General features: G+C 44.2%; 1 protein-coding gene across 2 annotated transcripts in view; it reads right to left on the reverse strand.

The window, feature by feature from the left end:
* Positions 1-6,736: 6,736 nt before the first annotated feature.
* LOC142813847 (uncharacterized) overlaps positions 6,737-17,721 on the reverse strand; it is a 46,242-nt gene continuing 35,257 nt past the window's right edge. Inside the window, exons 3-5 of one of the 2 annotated variants that reach the window (XM_075891810.1) lie at positions 9,370-9,493; positions 8,214-8,293; positions 6,737-7,164 (exon numbers count right to left, since the gene is read on the reverse strand). In XM_075891810.1, coding sequence (XP_075747925.1) covers positions 7,127-7,164; positions 8,214-8,293; positions 9,370-9,493 — 242 coding nt within the window. In that variant the 3' untranslated portion in view covers positions 6,737-7,126. Of the gene's footprint in view, positions 7,165-8,213; positions 8,294-8,550; positions 8,911-9,369; positions 9,494-17,721 lie in introns of those variants that run through there. The other variant, XM_075891809.1, reaches the window with a different exon arrangement.

Genomic DNA, 17,721 nt, shown 5'->3' on the forward strand with positions numbered 1-17,721 from the left:
AGACATGCCTCACGAAAGAGAAGAAAAAAAAAGCTTAAAAAACTTCATTTCTTTTTTTCCACAGTTCTATCGCAGATGAGGAGGTGTGACACAACAACCAACATTAAGACAACAGCTTAAATAACGACACATTAGCAGTATAGACACCACCCACATAAGAAATACTGGAATTCTGCAATGCCTCTGATGCAAAAAACCAACAGAAAAACATCAGTAAATGTTATCTTTGAAATACACTTCGTTCTTGCAATTCATGCAATACAGACATATCTTGCAGCCAGCGCAATGTAGTTATGTTTTTGTCCCACACAAATCTGATATACGATGACAACCGGCAGATGATAGAGCCTAGCCGTTCAACACAAAATAATACACGCATTCATGGAAAGCCCCAAGCAAACTCATCCCGAGTTTTTTTTTTTCCTTAAAGATTACTTTTTTTCTACTATATTTACTTTCCTTTTTTTCACTGCCTCGAAGCAGAAAAATTAAACGATAACTCTTTATTGCTGCATACTTTCCTAACTGTTCAAACCAAAATGGTTGTGCAAAGAGCAAGACAAGGAGAAGAAATGAACCAAACATGGAACGCTTTGCAGTGCAATGTTAAATGAATCTAGTGTTCAAGCCATGTGTCCTTGTTTAAGAGCGAAATGATGTATATGTCTGCTCTACACTCCAGAGAAAAAGGTAACTAAGACTGGGGCTGGTTCAGTTAACTGCCGAAAGGGTTCCGCAAAGAAAATTCTCCGCCACCGTAAACTTATTCAATTTGTGATCATTTCTTTAGAGTGCGGTATTTTAATCTTTTCAGAAAGAGTGCACCGTTCTTTCTTTATCGATCGTAGCTCGTTGTGAATGAAGAAGTGGGTTTGATAGCGCGGGGGGGGGGGGGAGGTTGATAAGCACAGGTAGCAATAATTAGCTTAAGAGGAACGTCGCATACGACACGTATTCAGAGCTCGAGCACACATTGGGTGACGCTGCCTTCAAATCAGTGTAAACAATGCTACAACTACGGAACTATAAAATTAACAGATCGCATATTTGTCGTGTTATATTGCGTTCATTGCCTGCTAATAAGCGAAACATTTACAAATACGCTAACTTTCGTGACTGCCTGAAAGCTAAAGCCAGCCGTCCCTGTCGCTATGCGAAAGGAAGATTTCAGCAGACCAGCAGTGCCCGTGAAAGTCAAGACAAAATGATTTTCGCATTATGTCAAAATAACTTTTGTCGGTGTTATCTTTGAAAGAAATTACGGTGATAATTGAAGCATACTTGCAATTCCATAATAATTTAAGGAAATATTAATTATTCACATGAAACCAATTTAGGCTTGAATAATTCAGTCCAACGAAATACGCATTTTAACGGTGATCAACCAATCCAACATAAACCTCGGCGAACAACTTCGGGAGACAATAAGAAACGGGTATGTTTTCCGGCCTAAAAGAGATTTTTTGTCAACAGAGCCTTGCAGAAAGCCATAGCCTCCTTCAACATTTCTTTGTAGTAAGTGCGAGAGTGATGAATAAATCATGGCGAAACGTACTAAATGTGCCCCCCTATCTTCTTTGATGCTACTTTTCTTTCATATCTTCTGTGCGTGCTTGCTAATTTGATACCAACTGACAATATTTTATCCACGGCGCCACAAAATGCAAGATGGAATATGCGTTCTGTCTAGGGATTATGTCAAGTAGCCCACACTGAGTTTAGGCATAGCAGTGACACTCGATTCACAAACTGCCTGTACTGACTGAACAGCTGTTCCAACACACTGCGGCAGAATTATGACCAAAATAGGAACAAGAATTTTACTGAAGCAATACAGAAGAAACACTTGAGAGAAAGGTATGTTACACTGTAGTTCTAGATTGCACCTACAGAAAAACAAATCACAGCATATCTACGGAGTGAAGGATCATGAGTGGGGCGAAGCGTTGAATGGTTTTATCGGTAAACCGTGAATCGTCCGTCCGCCCATCCGTCCGTCCGTCCATCCGTCTATCCGTCCGTCCGTTCGTCCATCCGTCTGTCTGTCTGTCTGCCTCCTTGGAATGGACGGAGACACGGACGGACGCTTCGCCCCACTCATCATTCACTACGTGGATATGCTGTGAAAGCCACTAATGCCATCCAGTTATATTATTCCCAAAGACATATACACCCAACGCCATTTATAGAGCAACTCATAAACTAGAGGTGGGTACATACTACTACTACTACTACCACCACCACCACAAAGGAGGGAACAACCCATGGCGTAAATAGCTTCGCCCCTAAAAAACCACTCCCGGCATCGCAAGTCTCATGCAAATACTGAAAACGCAGAGAAAAGATGTTTCGGCTGCCACTTCTCTAGCGCTCCCCGTGAGAACACTTGTGTTGTCACTTCCGATCTGGCATGACTTCCAGTCATCCTTTCTTTACGAAAATTTAAAGTGCACTGTAATGTACAGTATATACCAAACCTAGCAACAAAATCGTACAAAAATCATGTCCGGATAAGAATGCTTTAAGTAAATTTTCAAATTAACAAAGAAACTGATGATGATTGATATGTGGGGTTTAACGTCCCAAAACTACATTATGATTATGAGAGACGCCGTTGTTGAGGGCTCCGGAAATTTCGACCACCTGGGGTTCTTTAACGTGCGCCCAAGTCTGAGCATACGGGCCTACAACATTTCCACCTCCATCGGAAATGCAGCCGCCGCAGCCGGGATTTGATCCCGCGACCTGCGGGCCAGCAGCCGAGTACGTTAGCCACTAGACCACCGCGGCGGGGCAACAAAAAAAAACTGATCTACCCACAAAGAATAAAATAAAAAAAATATTCTTAAAATGTCCAAGCTCACGCGAACGTGCCGCCATGGAAAACATTCAATCCATTTAAATTGATCGAATTAGCTATGTTGTAGCCTATGTTGTAGCCATTTCTGCCTATTTGTTCACCTTTTCGCCTTCACTGTTTTCTTAGAACGCGGCGAAGATATTGTGAACATTGTCCACTATAACCAGTGTTGATATTGTAGCGATGCCAGTGTGGCTTTTAAAAAAATATTCAGCAGCCCCAAATTGTAGCGACTGCGGTGTTAAGATGTTTCTATGCTTGTTATTTGACGCGTTACTACAGCTCAAGTAGAATTTTAAAAACGCATATTGGGATGTAACTTGACTTCATGGCAGTTCTTTTAAGCTGTACGAAAACCTAGCTGCAGGGTATCTGCACAGAAAACCAGGATATTGAAGAGGCTTGACGCGCGCAGAGGCTTCACAGTACTCGCCTTCTGCACATTTACCCTGTGGCATGCTACACCGAAATGCCGAGACTGTTACCTTAGTGAAACGCTATAAAAACAATTTAAAGTAGGAACCCTCACTTTAGGACATTTTCAGTGATTTGTTGTTGAGGGTGTGGGTTTAAGCAAGCAAATGTGCTTTTTGACGCACGTAAAAAAAGAAAGAGAAAGCTAACTTTGAATGACAGTATCTTTTTTTGTGGTGGCATTTTCGCCATACTCTCTGTCAAGTATTTCTCTGTCAATGGTTGTAAGAAGGCGCCGAGGTAAAGGAACTTTCGTCGTTGCGGATGGTTTTCCCCAAAGACGAGCCCAAATATAGTAAATGAGCGCAAAACATTAGTTGAGCATCTCGTGACCTATTTTCAATTTCGAGGTGGCCATATCCTTTCGATATTTAAACTGAGTTTGCCTGTCGTATTACAACGGCAATAACAACAACTGCATCGATGTGGTAAATTCATTCAGTTAGAATGAAGGTTCTTGTGTGGTTTTATCCTAACTTCTGATAGACTTGAACGCATGCACAACACTGAAGGTCAATGCTCTGAAGCATACACATCTCCGTATCTAAACTTACTATAGCGGATATAGTGCAGCCTTTGCTTTTTATGTTCAATGGCCCCCGACAACCAATAAAGCTTCATATAAATACACTCTATTTGTGCAAAAATTTATTCATTTATTTATTTATTTTGTGAAGGTCTTTACTTGAAGGTACTCGGTGACAATTCGCAACAGTCAGGGTGAAGCACGGGAGCCCAGCATGAGTGTCGTTCTTTCAAGAAGGAGCCGAAGAGACGACCCACAATAAGGCGTTGGAGAGGACGTCACATTACTCAGTTTCAAGGTTTCGCTACAGTAACTAGTTTATTTATTAAATGCTGAGCATTTCTTAGTGAACCTCGGTGACTTGGAGCTTATCTATCTTCCTAGCCGCTTACGTTTGGGAGCTCTTGTGGTCACCCCTTTAACTTAGCGTGAACCAAAATCAGCATGGGAGGGTAAGATGGTTCGCCGAATATGACGCACTGTACAAGACATTATTAATGTCATAATCGCGTCGCGTACGTCGTCAAACACTTCGCGCCAGGCTATCACACATAACCGCGGGTGGGTATGTGCCACTGGTATGCGGGTATGCGCCACAGGTGATTGACACCTAGTATCTACCCAGGAACGACGAGGGCACACATGGGCAATTTCAACGCGCGAGTGTTAAGAAATACTCCACATCGGTAGCGCCGACCCAAGGAATGATATAAAGAATAAATGTCAGAGTCCAAGCCGGAATCGAACCCGTGCATTCTGCGTGGAAATGAAGCATTTTACAACAGAGCTACGCCAGGTCTCGGAACTTCTTTTCAAATAGACGCTAATCTTCGCGAAACGTCAATAGTGGTTGCAGTGCTGCCCACCCAATTTATAAAACATTACATATATATTCAATTGATGCAGCTGTCACGTCGGCTTTATGTCAATTGGGCTTAGTTGTCATGCGCTTAGTTGATTTATGTAGCAGTGTCCAGGGCCAGCATCCTCGTGAGCATCAGCGCTTCTTATCAGCTTCTGGTGTTGCTAATACGCATGTTCCAGTTGGCATCGTTGCGCAAGTGCAAACAGCTGGTTATATAAACATCTGCAACTCTTCAACATTTATCTGTGCGTGCAACATTTGTATATACATTTAGCGTCATTTCATGACATGTCACTCAATAAGGAAATTGTAACACGGTCAACTTCCTTCCACATGCCTCGCATAACGTCGATTCCCAGGTACGTGGAATCTGCCAAAATTTGTTTATTCATTTATTATTTTAGCATTAGTTATTTTTGCCTCTCTTTCTTGCTGTGTTGAAAAACCCGTGCGTTTCTTAGACATGTGCAAATAAAAGTTTAACTCATTGTAGTTTACAAAATTAAACAAAAATTAAACGTCATATGGGGAGAAAAAAATGTCACCGAGAAACTGACAAAAATAAAAGAGAAAAAAGGATTTAGTGTGACAACGTGGACAAAAAAAAATGCACTGTAATTGCGTGTAAGTACCCGTGATAGGTGACGTCTATAATGAAACGCTCCACAGCGTCGCTCAGTACAGTATAAGAGGTGACCTGACGCTAACCTTCAAATGAAGTACAGTGAGCAAACTGAACCGCGATTACTTTCGAAGGTGTCTCAACATAGACGCTAGCTAATCTACCGAAATTAGATGGGCCAGGTGCCAAATGCACATTTTTCGTCTGTATAGGAAACAAAACAGCGCAGATCTTAAGGAGGCCCTGAAACCCTTTTTCAGGTAACCATAAAATGAATTCGCTGGAAGAGCTTATTGCCTCACGAATTCAACGCCGCAAAAGTTTTAAGAATCCGTCCAGTGTGAGTGGAGTTACAAAGCATTGTCGCATGCTGCAATTGCATTCTCTCTTCTCTGGTCCCGACGAAAGTGCTGGAAGCTCAGCAGATAGGAAAGGCAGGGCCACAGAAAAACGTCACGTGCGCTTTGCGACCTTAAGCACTTTTTTCAGTTTTTTTTTTTTCATCGAATGCGTGGCCTTTCAATGTATTTGCGTGCGCACGCGTAAACAAGTAGCAACCTCCCGCGGCGATCTCTGTAACGAGCGAGCGCTTCATTCTCAAATCAGCCAATGGCTGATAAGTGCGTCGTCGACGTGTGATATTTGGGCATATAACGTGTTTTCTCGAGAGAAGAGGAAGCATTTTTTTAGCTGACTGATAATCTATTGTGATTTCTAGGCCACGTGCTGTGCTATCAATTTGGCTCGCGTGTTGTCGCAAGCCTCTACCACCGATCGGCAGCGTTTCTGACCATGCTCAAAAAGTGCTACAGGGCCCCTTTAACTAAAACATACACAAATGCACCTTAGTACTCCTATCGTTAGCTCTCCTTATTGGGGATATCAAGGTCAAAGTAAACGTCATTCATTATTCTCGTGCAATAAATTGTTGGTACAGAAAATTGTACAGACGAGGGTCCCACAGTCAAAGCCTACGGCGGGACCTTCGGTTAATAACAGATAACAACAAGTCCAAAAAAAAAAGCTGTGATCAGGTGAACAGCAACAAAAAAGGTAATAAAAAACAACTAATACACAAAAGAAAATGCATACACTGAACAGAGTGGCAAAGTGGAATAACTGAGAAAAAATAAACTTATGAAACTATTCCTAACACAAGTGATGCATTGTGATGATAAGAATGAACAACCTGTAGAAGTAGCGATATACTCTATTACATCAATTTACAATTCAAAATAAAAATGTTTAATGGCATATCTGAATTTATGAAAATATAAAGTTTTGAAGGTCAGGAGCAGTTCATTTCGCAGCTTTGTGTAAAGCATAAAGGCGTCCTTAGGCACACAACTGCAAAACAGATTAAAAGGAACATGACGATGATCTTCGTTATTGCTTTAATTCACATTGTAGAGAATTCACATTAATTTAATTTTGCAGAAGTTACAAAACTCTTTTTTAATGTAGTGGTCATCTCGCATTATAAAGTTTCGCTGCTCTTCACGAAACTCACGCCCTGGTCTTGCGAAGAACGATACTTGCGCAAATCTTGATGCAAAAAAATTCTTAACGCCTCGTTGCTTTCAATTTATTTACACGCCTTTCATGATGGATTCTCAAAGCGTCAAGGTTATACTGCGAAAGAGGGGATCCTAAATGTCAGTCCACAGCACCATATTTTGATCGATCCGAGTTTCCCAGTTGTGATCCTTGGCGAGTTGAATTCAACCGTTTTTCACAGCTTCCCAGTACGAGACGTAGACTTGGCACCAGTGTTTTCGGTTATTTGTGCTCGGCGAAATTTCCAAGAAATAATTCTGCTGTAACATTTCAAAAAAAATAGAGATCCTTCCAAATCCAGGCAAGACAGACTGACTGTCAACAAGTTCTAGTTCTAAAATTTAAAAAAAAGGCGAGAAATCTCTTTGAGCATTGTGACATCCAATTGCAGCATTCACAATTTCTACAACTCATTTCTTCGCGGACTTCGACGTCTGTATTATTGAAGCTTGATTGATTTGATTGATAAGTGAGGTTTACCGTCCCAAAACCACCATATGATTATGAGAGACGCCTTACTGAAGGACTCCGGAAATTTTGACCGCCAGAGGTTCTTTAACGTGAACCCAAATCTGAACACACGGGCCTACAGCATTTCCACCTCTATGGAAAATGCAGCCGCCGCAGTCGGCATTCGATCCCGCGAGCTGCGGGTCAGCAGCCGAGTACCTTGGCCACTAGAGCACCGCAGTGGGACTATTATTGAAGCTAGTGACAAATATCTTTTATTAGGTAGACTAAGCTACATGGGCTATTGATTGTTATGTAAGCCACAGTGCCTCTAATATAAGTAATAATTTATTCATTGTGTGCACTGTCTACGTACTGTGTTCTAATAGACATACTAAAAAGTTTTTCATTATTTGTAGCACGTTTAGGTATCAAATGTGGCCCAAGTCTCAATTTGTTTTATTGTCGCGCTTGCACTGGTGCTGTTAACCTGACGTCTCTACCACTGCCCGGTGCAAACTTCAAATGCAAAATAGTGTCCTCCAGATTATATATCTGTACAAGATCGAATGAAGCGGGCTTTTAGAAAGTAGGATCATTTTTGGGCATGATAATTTCACTATAATTTTTATAGAAATTTTATACCATGCGTGGAATTTTTTTAGCCAAGGTTTACTTACAAAAGTGCAGAAGTAAGAAAGTCGAGAGTTAGAGAAGTTATGAACGGATGGTGATTGCGTCCGACCTGCTGTGTAGGCAAAGCTAAAAACTATTAGGATAGCCTATGGACAATGCAATTGTTAACAATAGAACGCAGGATTTATGCATGGCACACCAAACTTTTCTGAGGTTCACTCACCTTTCAGACAGGGCAAATGTGTAAAACATGTTGTGTATTGTAATTTATGCCATGAACATGACACCGGCTTCCTCGCTGAGCTGGACAGAGTAATAAATTCATTAAGCAATCGATAAACCACCCTTTTACGAACCGCAAAACACAAGAAATCAGCCCAGCAGGCTGCTCCTGTGCATTTTCAACGGCATAAAAAAAGAACGTGTAGACACAAGCAGGACACTATCATACTGACAACAAAAAAGCGTGGGTGAAGATATAGAGAACGTCTTTTCCTCCAAGTGAAACATAACCCTGTGGCAGACGTTCTTTCGAAACTAAAGAAATAATACTTGGAACGTCTGGTTTCAATTTTTTATCATGAAGAAATTTCCAGCCACTTTTGCACGGGCATTTAAATTACTAAATATATACGGATGTCTCTGAAATTGAAATATTTCACTATTTTCAAGCCACGTTATATTATATTCAACAGTTCGACCTCTGTGCCCCCCTGTGCCCGAATTGGTGAGCTGTTCGTCTCAATATAGATCGGCCGGCATGCTGCATATAAATCGTCAGCGTGGTGTCGACGCTCGGCCCGGCCGTCTTAAATATATGGAGCCCTGGAGATTCACCGACGCAGCGAAATGCTTTTTTCAGAGCGCCGGTTGCCTCCCAAGTGGGAGGCGAGACCGAAGGATGCCGGGGGTGCCGGGACCTGAGGGGATGAAGGTGGATTCATTACAGACACCAGTGTGCAGCTGTCAATGACGCGTTTTTTAGACTCACATTATTGTTTAATTTTCGCTCGCTCACTTCTTTTTCCTGAAAGAGTAATGCTAAAGCCCAGCGCTCTTAACACGAACAAAGTTAGCACTTTTTGCTTTATTCTGTGCAGCTGGAACGGTAGCCTACAACTTGGCTGTTAAACTGAAACCGCTTTATTCTGTTATTAAGTTGAAATCATGTTAAATGTCTCATGAAACGTAGACTATAAACATCAGCGTCCTGTGACGTCAGGGTCGACACAAGTGCTACGAAGAATCTACAACACGTTATGACGCCACTATATGACATCATCATAGCATTACAAATCACTAAAATATAAGAATGGCTAGTGAAGTAATTATGACGTCATTTTGACCTCCCACCTAGAGACTAGAGATAATGAGCTCACCATATGACATATTCGCTCGGTCTCAGGTAGCGTGACGACGAATGCTGTGCCCAACCTTGGGAGGCATAGCCTTCGTCGTCAGCCCACTTGAGCCCAACCTCGTGAGGCGCAGAAAGACTCCAATCTGGAAAGAAGTGCAAAACCGTGGAAGGTGGAGCAGGCTTTGAGAAAGAAACAGGACTCGATGAATGCATCAATTGAGAAGGATAAGAAAATAGCCTTCGCCTTGAACTCGCCTTAGAAAATATACATAACAGGCCTCATGAGTCTATATGCGCCTTCCGCTCTGAATACGGACGGCAGTAAAACAGTAACATATAAAGTGGTAAACACTAGTGGTAACACTAGTGGTAACAAAGTTCATGGTAACATATAAAGCTGGTAAAACTGCCAATTCTTTTCATTATAATTAAACATGTGTAAGTTGAAATTCCACCTATCGAGCAGTCCTGTTTTTACAGCGAAACCTGCGTATGGTTAAAGGAAACGAAAAACCATCCGGCAGTAATGTTACGAGTGGTCTTCATTGGCTGTCCCATCAGTTACGTCATTTTCAGCGTCGTACACAAGCAGGCGTGCCATTCGTTCTGTTGTGAGTGACGTCGTCCATCTCGCCGCAGGCGTGGCGCTGAACACGCGCACATCAGTCTCTCCTGAAACCTCCTACGTAGGTATGCCACGGACAACTTTTGAAGAGCACCATGGGTGGAAAGGTGAAAAAAGCAATCGCCAGGCCGATGGTGCAGTCCGGGCACAAAAAAAATAAAAAATAATGTCCCCACATTCCTCTACGGGCGGAGGGGAGGGGCGAACTCGAGTAAATGCGTCTCAGAGTGGTGGTGGTGTCATGTGAATGTTGCGTAATTGAATAAAGAAATAATGCCCCCACATTCTCTTACAGAAGGGGGAACTCGAGTACATGAGTCCCAGAGTGGTGTTGGTATCATGTTAATGTTGCGTAATCGAAAAATAAATAAAGCCCCCTCATTTCCCTACAGGAGGGGGGGACTCGAGAACATGTGTCCCAGAGTGGTGTTGGTATGATGTTAATGTTGCGTAATTGAAAAAATAAATAAAGCCCCCACATTCCCCTACAGGAGGGGGGGGGGGGACTCGAGTAAATGCGTTCCAGAGTGGTGGGAGTATCATGTGAATGTTGCGTAATTGCGTATGATTTGGGAATGTCTAATTGATATTTGGCCTTGACTATTCTTATATATTGAATGAACGAGAAGCGAAGGCAAGGACTGTAAAGTTAAAGTGTGTCCTTATTGCTCTGTGCCATCATTGTATTGGACAAAGACGAGAAGCCCTTGACTGAAATCCGTTTGAGCTCTCCGCCGCTTATATATGCACACCGCCCGCGTCGAGGGAGACGAGATGAGGCACGAGACGAGCCCATCATGCACAGTGGGTGTGTGGACGGCGCCGACGCCGAGGCGCGACATCGTGCGAATGCTCCGCATTTAAGACAGGCCAGGGAGGCCGAGGGTCGACAGCAACAGCGTAACGATGATCCGGCAGCCTTCCATGCCACGCTAAATCGCTAACGGGAATGCAAGCGCTGGTGACTCGCTCTCTGGATTTTGTGCCGACTGGTTGTGCCCCCACGATCTCCAACGACAGCACAGCTCTGGCCGACTGGGCTCCCCCTACGGCATCTCCTGTCGCCGACAAGAGCTCTTGCCAGTGGTGCCCCGTCCTCGGACTCCTGCGTCCGTCTCCATCTTTCCTATCTTCTCCTCACTTCCATCGTTCGCTTTCCCTGCGCCTCGCTCTCTCCTTCCTCTCTCTATGTACACATTTTAATCCTATATTCCTCCTCACCCCCATTCCTTGTAAGCCTCTGTCTAGGTGTCGCACTCTGATGCAGACATTTACGGGGCTCACTTGTCTCTTATTTTCCCTTGAAGAATCACAGAGCTGGTGGCGGGCGGATCCTGCGAACCACGCCGCCGAATTCGCTCACGATGTCGAAGGCTTGCACGAACGCCGCGCCGAACAATGAATGCGTGGTTCTTGGAAAGGGATAGAACCACCTTTTCTTTTTCTGCCAATATGTGACTCGAAACTCTGCCTACACCGAACAAGTGGCGTTGCGGCCTCAATGTGATGACTTCGGGAGCGCGTTCACCAGGGCGAACACCCGCTTTCGGTGGCAGTTTCTCTAGCGACACTTTGGCTTCGGCTGCGATGTCTGTGATTGCCTGTGGTTCGAGAACAGGCACTGCGAATAACACATTGTTAAACACATTTATCCTTTCATTACACTCTTCCACGACCGTGATCATGCGAGGCACAATGTGTGGCATTTGAAATATACACTGTGGTAAACCCAAGCCACACGACGATAGTTATAGCGCGAGAACAAAACGACGACACAGAGACGAGAAGGAGACGAAGACACGAGCGCGTCTTTCGTGTCCTTCTTGTCTCTGTGTCGTCGTTTTGTTCTCGCGCTATAACTATCGTCATGCCATACCAACTAGCCCAAGCTGCCACACTTCCAAGCCACACGTTTGTCTAACCTCTTAAGAAGCACAAACACGAAAACAAAATTAGGAAAAGCTTCAGTGCCACGTCTAGTCTGGTTATCATCATCGTTATCAGCCTGACTACGCCCACTGAAGGGTAAAGGCCTCTTCCATGATCTGCCAATCAACCCGGTCTTTTTTTACGCTGCCACGTTACACCTGCGAACTTTTTAACCTCGTCGCCCCCCGTATCTGTCTTTCTCCCCTTCGTGCGTTTGCCTTCTCTAAGAATCCCGTCATCATGCCAAGGCGGCGGAGCGGAGGGCTCGCAAGGCGCCTACAGCGCGGGCTCCTCCGGGTCTGTGCTCTTTGGGTGGTTTGGGGGGGCAGCTGCCCCATAGTCACTTGAGAGTTGGGATAGGGAAATACTGTCTTACATTAACCTAATAGGAGTGGAGGGGGGAGGCTCTGCAACGAACAGCAATAATAATAATAATAATAATAATAATAATAATAATAATAATAATAATAATAATAATAATAATAATAATAATAATAATATAAATTTCGGAATTTTACGTCCAGAAACTTTCGCTTCCCCTGATAGGGCACATCTTTGTATGACGGTAAATTAATGTACGGAGGATTGAACCTTCCTGTCCTTGTTGACTTTCACTTGTAGCTCATACCCGCTTTGGGGAATTGACCATTAATTGAGTGTTCTTATAAAATAATGTTATATTTTAGAGTGAAAGAACCTATAAAACGAAAGCTTTACAACATTTAGAACAATATTTTGATTATCACTGGTCTGTACCTACTATGAAGTTTTTGTATTAGTAATAGATAATAACCTACATCAAAACCAAGCTTTAAATAAAGAATTTATGCGTATTACGCCACACTAGAATAATAAGGTTAGTTTGCTAGTCCGTTGGTTTCATTCAAATAATTTCGCACCGCCTTGCAAGTTTTTTCATCATCAATCACTTCGTGGACATGGCTTAATTTTTTTGTCATATGTATCAACTCGTGGCTTAGAAAGAGAGATATATCGAGCTTTGGATGAACTGACCCTCTCGCATTATAAGATGGTGTTTCGTTAACCTTATTTCCCATTGTGTATTTTCGCTTGTGATCCCTTTGCTGAAGGCACTACCTCGTTTAAAGAATCGTTCGACGCTCCGCTTTCTATGAGTGATGTGAAAAGTACAGCTTTCCTACTCTCAAAATGGACATACGAAAAAATGCACTTTAATTATATTTCTACTCTGACATTTCATAAATATTTGTGTGAACATAGAGAATAACTTCAATATTAATAGGTGTTTCACTTCCCAAAACCATAAATGACTACATAATAAGTATATGCTTAGTCACGCGCTAAATAGGATCAGTTACTGTAAGACAATTACACTAAAATTATATTATGTTTTGTTCAACAGAATATTGAGTGCCTTGCAATAAGGTTTCATCGATCTGACACGCTTACAAACAGTTCTTCGTAGGTGGCATCTGAATGGATTATACGTTAATCTTTCGTAGCTGCATGTTTACGCAAAATATGGATGGATGCGCGCGTATGTATGCGCGCGCACACACACAAACACACACACACACACACACACACACACACACACACACACACACACACACACACACACACTCACATAGAGTAAATTCCTTTTTTGAGTTGGTACATAAATGCTTACACATTATTAAACGCCAAGTTCCCCGTAGCTTTCTCCTGAAGCTTTGTTTCATCAGAACTTGGTCTCATCTGTTTCTTTGTGTGTCCTCGTATTATTCGCACTGTTTTTTGCCCCGAGGAGGCCTTGCCCACAAGCTCAAAGCCAAGCGCTTTTAAATTTCTTCATAAGGTCATCACTGCTTCAGGATCGCGAACCCGCGGTCTACCAGCGGTGGTTGCGCCACGCAAAATGAAGTGCTTGCATCGGTGATGCGTTGCGCATCGGAGATTGCTCAAGAAATCTGCTTGCATAACACCTCTTCATGTATCACTGTCAGTCTATTGGTCAACTTTAGTTGCTCAATGTTCTAGCTATGGAGAGGAAAGGAATCAGATGCATCTGTTCCAATCGTAAGTAAAGAGCAAAAAACTGGCAATGATGCAATGAATAAAAAAGATTAAGTGATTGATTGATTGATTGATTGATTGATTGATTGATTGATTGATTGATTGATTGATTGATTGATTGATTGATTGATTGATTGATATGTGGGGTTTAACGTCTCAAAACAACCATATGATTATGAGAGACACCGTAGTGGAGGGCTCCGGAAATTTCGACCACCTGAGGTTGTTTAACGTGTACCCAAATCTGAGAACACGGGCCTACAAGATTTCAACCTCCATTGGAAATGCAGCCGCCGCAGCCGGGATTTCATTCCGCGACCTGCGGGTCAGCAGCCGAGTGCCTTAGCCACTAGACCACTGCGACGGGGCAATGAAGAAAGAGAAGTGATCGACAAGTGCTTAAGGCAAACAATGCGCAAACGTTGAGTCTTATGAGAGCAAAATTTAGGAGTAAATATTTTTTAAAAGCCAAGGTCCTTAGGAGCTAGCCTGTTGCGGCGTCCTGCGATGAACCAGCGTCCTCAATCTCATCACAACACTTGCTACACAGCTATGAAAAAGCCACGTGCACCATACGCCTGTGTAACCGCTCATTCATCTATTCACACGCGTCCATGCGTGCGTCTGTGCATCCATCCACCTGCTCCTCCATCGTTCCGTGCTTCCGTCCGTCTGTCCATTTATGCCTGCAACCATCTGTCCGCCTCTGCGTCCATCTATTCATCCCTTCGTCCTTTCTACTAGTCGGTGACTTTAATTTAGACATTATGATCCTTTGGACCGATCTTCGCTCCCTCGTCCTCATTCTCTTCGTAGAAATTTGTGGAGTTTTTTAGGGGCTAAGCACCTCACGGTCTAGTCTTGTCGTTTCTCCGTTCTCCGGCACAGCACACACAAGGCACCCGCTATAGGCCTACCATGACTCTCATGGAGTAGGAAAGCACCCACTGTGTCATTATAACATTCTGCTGATATGCGAAGTCCCTTCTTCCCATTTGTAAGGCATTCTGCGCATTTTCTACTATGGCTGATGGCGTTGAAGAATAAGCATGTTCCAGACCGCACGTTCTTTTTCTGTCATAGATGAAAACACGCTCTCAGCTGTGAAAGGCAACGATGATGTAGAAAGCAACGTTATGTAGAGGAGAGGGTTACGAAAGCAACGGGAAAGCGGCTACGCCGACAATTAGCTCCGATTCCGGAGACGAGAGCGCGTCATGCGGTGGCTCAGCGTCAATTCAAACAGCAAGCTAACCCACGCTGTCATTCGCGTTGTCGCTCATTTAGATGCGGGAGTGGGGAAATTGCGAGGGGGGGACTCTCTCCCACTTGCCCACTGCGTCCCCCACTCGCCCCCCAGGCACCCACACCCCCACTGCGCGAGGGAGGGACTCACGAATGCTTCGCCCCCTCGTCAGGAGTCATTTTATGGAGATGCGTGGATTTTTTAGATGTGAAGCAGCTCTTTAGCTAGAGTGTGTAACGCTGTTTGTCCGTGTCTCCGTACCAACGCACCGTACCATGCTCCCCTCGCCACAGGTGTTGGGGCTGTGCTCAGTAGGTCTCGCCTTCCCTCGCATTGCGCGGTGACGTCACTCTCTCTATTGCCTGCCGCGCGCTCATCGCGTGTTACTTCTTTCTCGCTACACCATCTCCGTCCCTTGCAAAGCTTGAGCGCAGATCGAGTGAGCACTCTTCCGGCTTGTCTCTCAGGGATGGAGAGGAAGCCGGAAAGCGATGCTTCTTCGCCCACCGAAACATCTGCTGAACCTATTTGTCCTAACCCGTCCATCACCGGCTTTGCAAGGGTTAGCAGAGCCAATCGCGTTCGCAAATGGTGACGTCGAACCTGCAACACCGATGAGGCCCGAACCAGGGAAGCCGAGTGCAACTTTCGGCAGCAGAAGACTCACGACACCAACGAGGCACGAATAAAAAGCGCCAATCGCGTCCGCGCGCAACTCTGCTTCTCCGCATCCCATCAGGGTTTCCTTTGGAAAGATGTTAATTTTTATGTGAAACATCACAGTAAAAGTTATTGAAAAATTCCATGCTGATTCGCATGCCCAGAGCTTGGTTTTACGAAAATATGGCTCGAGAAAGATATAATCACCCATCAATTGAACACACCTAGAGCCTTAATTGCTTTTGAATCAAGGGAAAATCAAGCTATTTTGTAGGAGCATTGGTCATAATTTACTGCTCCACATGCGAGTTTCGTGAAACGATCACATCTGTGAGCCTATGTTTATTCATTACAGTTATGAAAAAAAAAGAGTTCAGAACAGGGGAGTAATCACAGTATCAAACAAAGCCCGCTAAATGTGCGCGAAACATGCATGCGTGAAAGATAGAGCGCCTACGTTGAATTCCAACAAATGAATTGAAATAATTTATGGTGGGACCTGAGTATTTATTTAATTGAAGTTATTTCGACGACTGGCGTGCATATTTTAGCCGGCACATTTTTTTTCTCTATGGTGTTGCGAGTGCACGACAAAGCTCGCGCTATACTCAGCCATATGCCATGATGCGTACCCCAAGAACGAACACACGATAGCCAAGCCGTTAGCGAAGAAACTGAAATAGACAGAAATATCAAACAGCATAGAGGTGCGTGATGCCTGGCCTCCCCGGTAAGGCACCGCAATTTCTAGCCGTTACGCACGTTGTTCTGAGTGCCAAATAAAGCAGCTCGCAATACTTGAGGCACGCCGCTGTTAGGGTGTATTGACAGGCACTTTTTCATTTCACCGCCTTCCTTCTTTTCGTTCTTAACGGGTTTGTTTACACATCAGCCTGGCTTCGTTTCTCTCTTCCCTCTTCTCGTCTTCTTCATAACAAACACGGTCTTTTTCTTTCTTTTCTTCCTGTCCCCATTTCTCTCAATTTGCTTCTGCCGCTGATACCTTTCCATGAGCGGCATCTTTGCGCGCGTCTGCTGCCGGAGTGGTGGCGTCCCTTTCTTCTCTCTGCGCGGTGACCGGCTAACACTAGCTCATATTTCCCCCTCCCTTCGTCACACATGCTGGTCGCCTTCACCGCTTTGCCAGCATTACTTGACGCATTGCTCGAGCGTCATGCTGGGCCACTTGTAGACGTCGCAAAGCGTTCTTTGGGCTCTTTGAGCGATCGTCACAGCTTTCTGCAGGACGCTGGTTTGCTTCTCTTCCGCACTGCAGAGAAAAGCTTTCGAAGGATAACGCGCAATAGCGGTGAAAATAAAAAGAGAGGTTGAAAGGGGGAGGGGTGGGGCTGAGGCAGTGTCGCCACCGATTCCAGTTCACTCCTTCGATGAAATGGGGACCGTAAATCAACCGCCGCCGTCGATCGATCGTGGCGACAGCCGCGGCGCCGTTCACGCCTGCCTAATACGGCCGTCTGCGGAAAGAAATCTCAGGCGACGCCCGGTATCGAAGTTCGGGCGGCCGCTCGTTTATGTTCTTCTCTGCGCCTGCGCACACGGCTCACGCAAGTGTCCCAGGAGACTCGACGAAAGAGAAAAACTCGCTCGTATCATTCCGGGGAAGGTATTCGGAAGTGAATTGGTACTTCCTCTTGCGTCGCTTCGGAAGTTTGTCAAATAATGATGATCGAACCAGCAGGAGACACTCTAAATCAAGTCTGTCTGAAACGTCGTCAAAATTTCCCAACAGATCTCGAGCTTCGAATCACTGCTAAGTTGTGATAGAGCACATCGAAAAGTTACATGGCTGTCTTTCATTAACGATATTGCCAGACAGCAAATACATTCATACCTCAGTATGGGAGATTTGAGCA

The sequence above is a fragment of the Rhipicephalus microplus genome, chromosome 4 (assembly GCF_043290135.1).
Source record: "Rhipicephalus microplus isolate Deutch F79 chromosome 4, USDA_Rmic, whole genome shotgun sequence".
Lineage (NCBI taxonomy): Eukaryota > Metazoa > Arthropoda > Arachnida > Ixodida > Ixodidae > Rhipicephalus > Rhipicephalus microplus.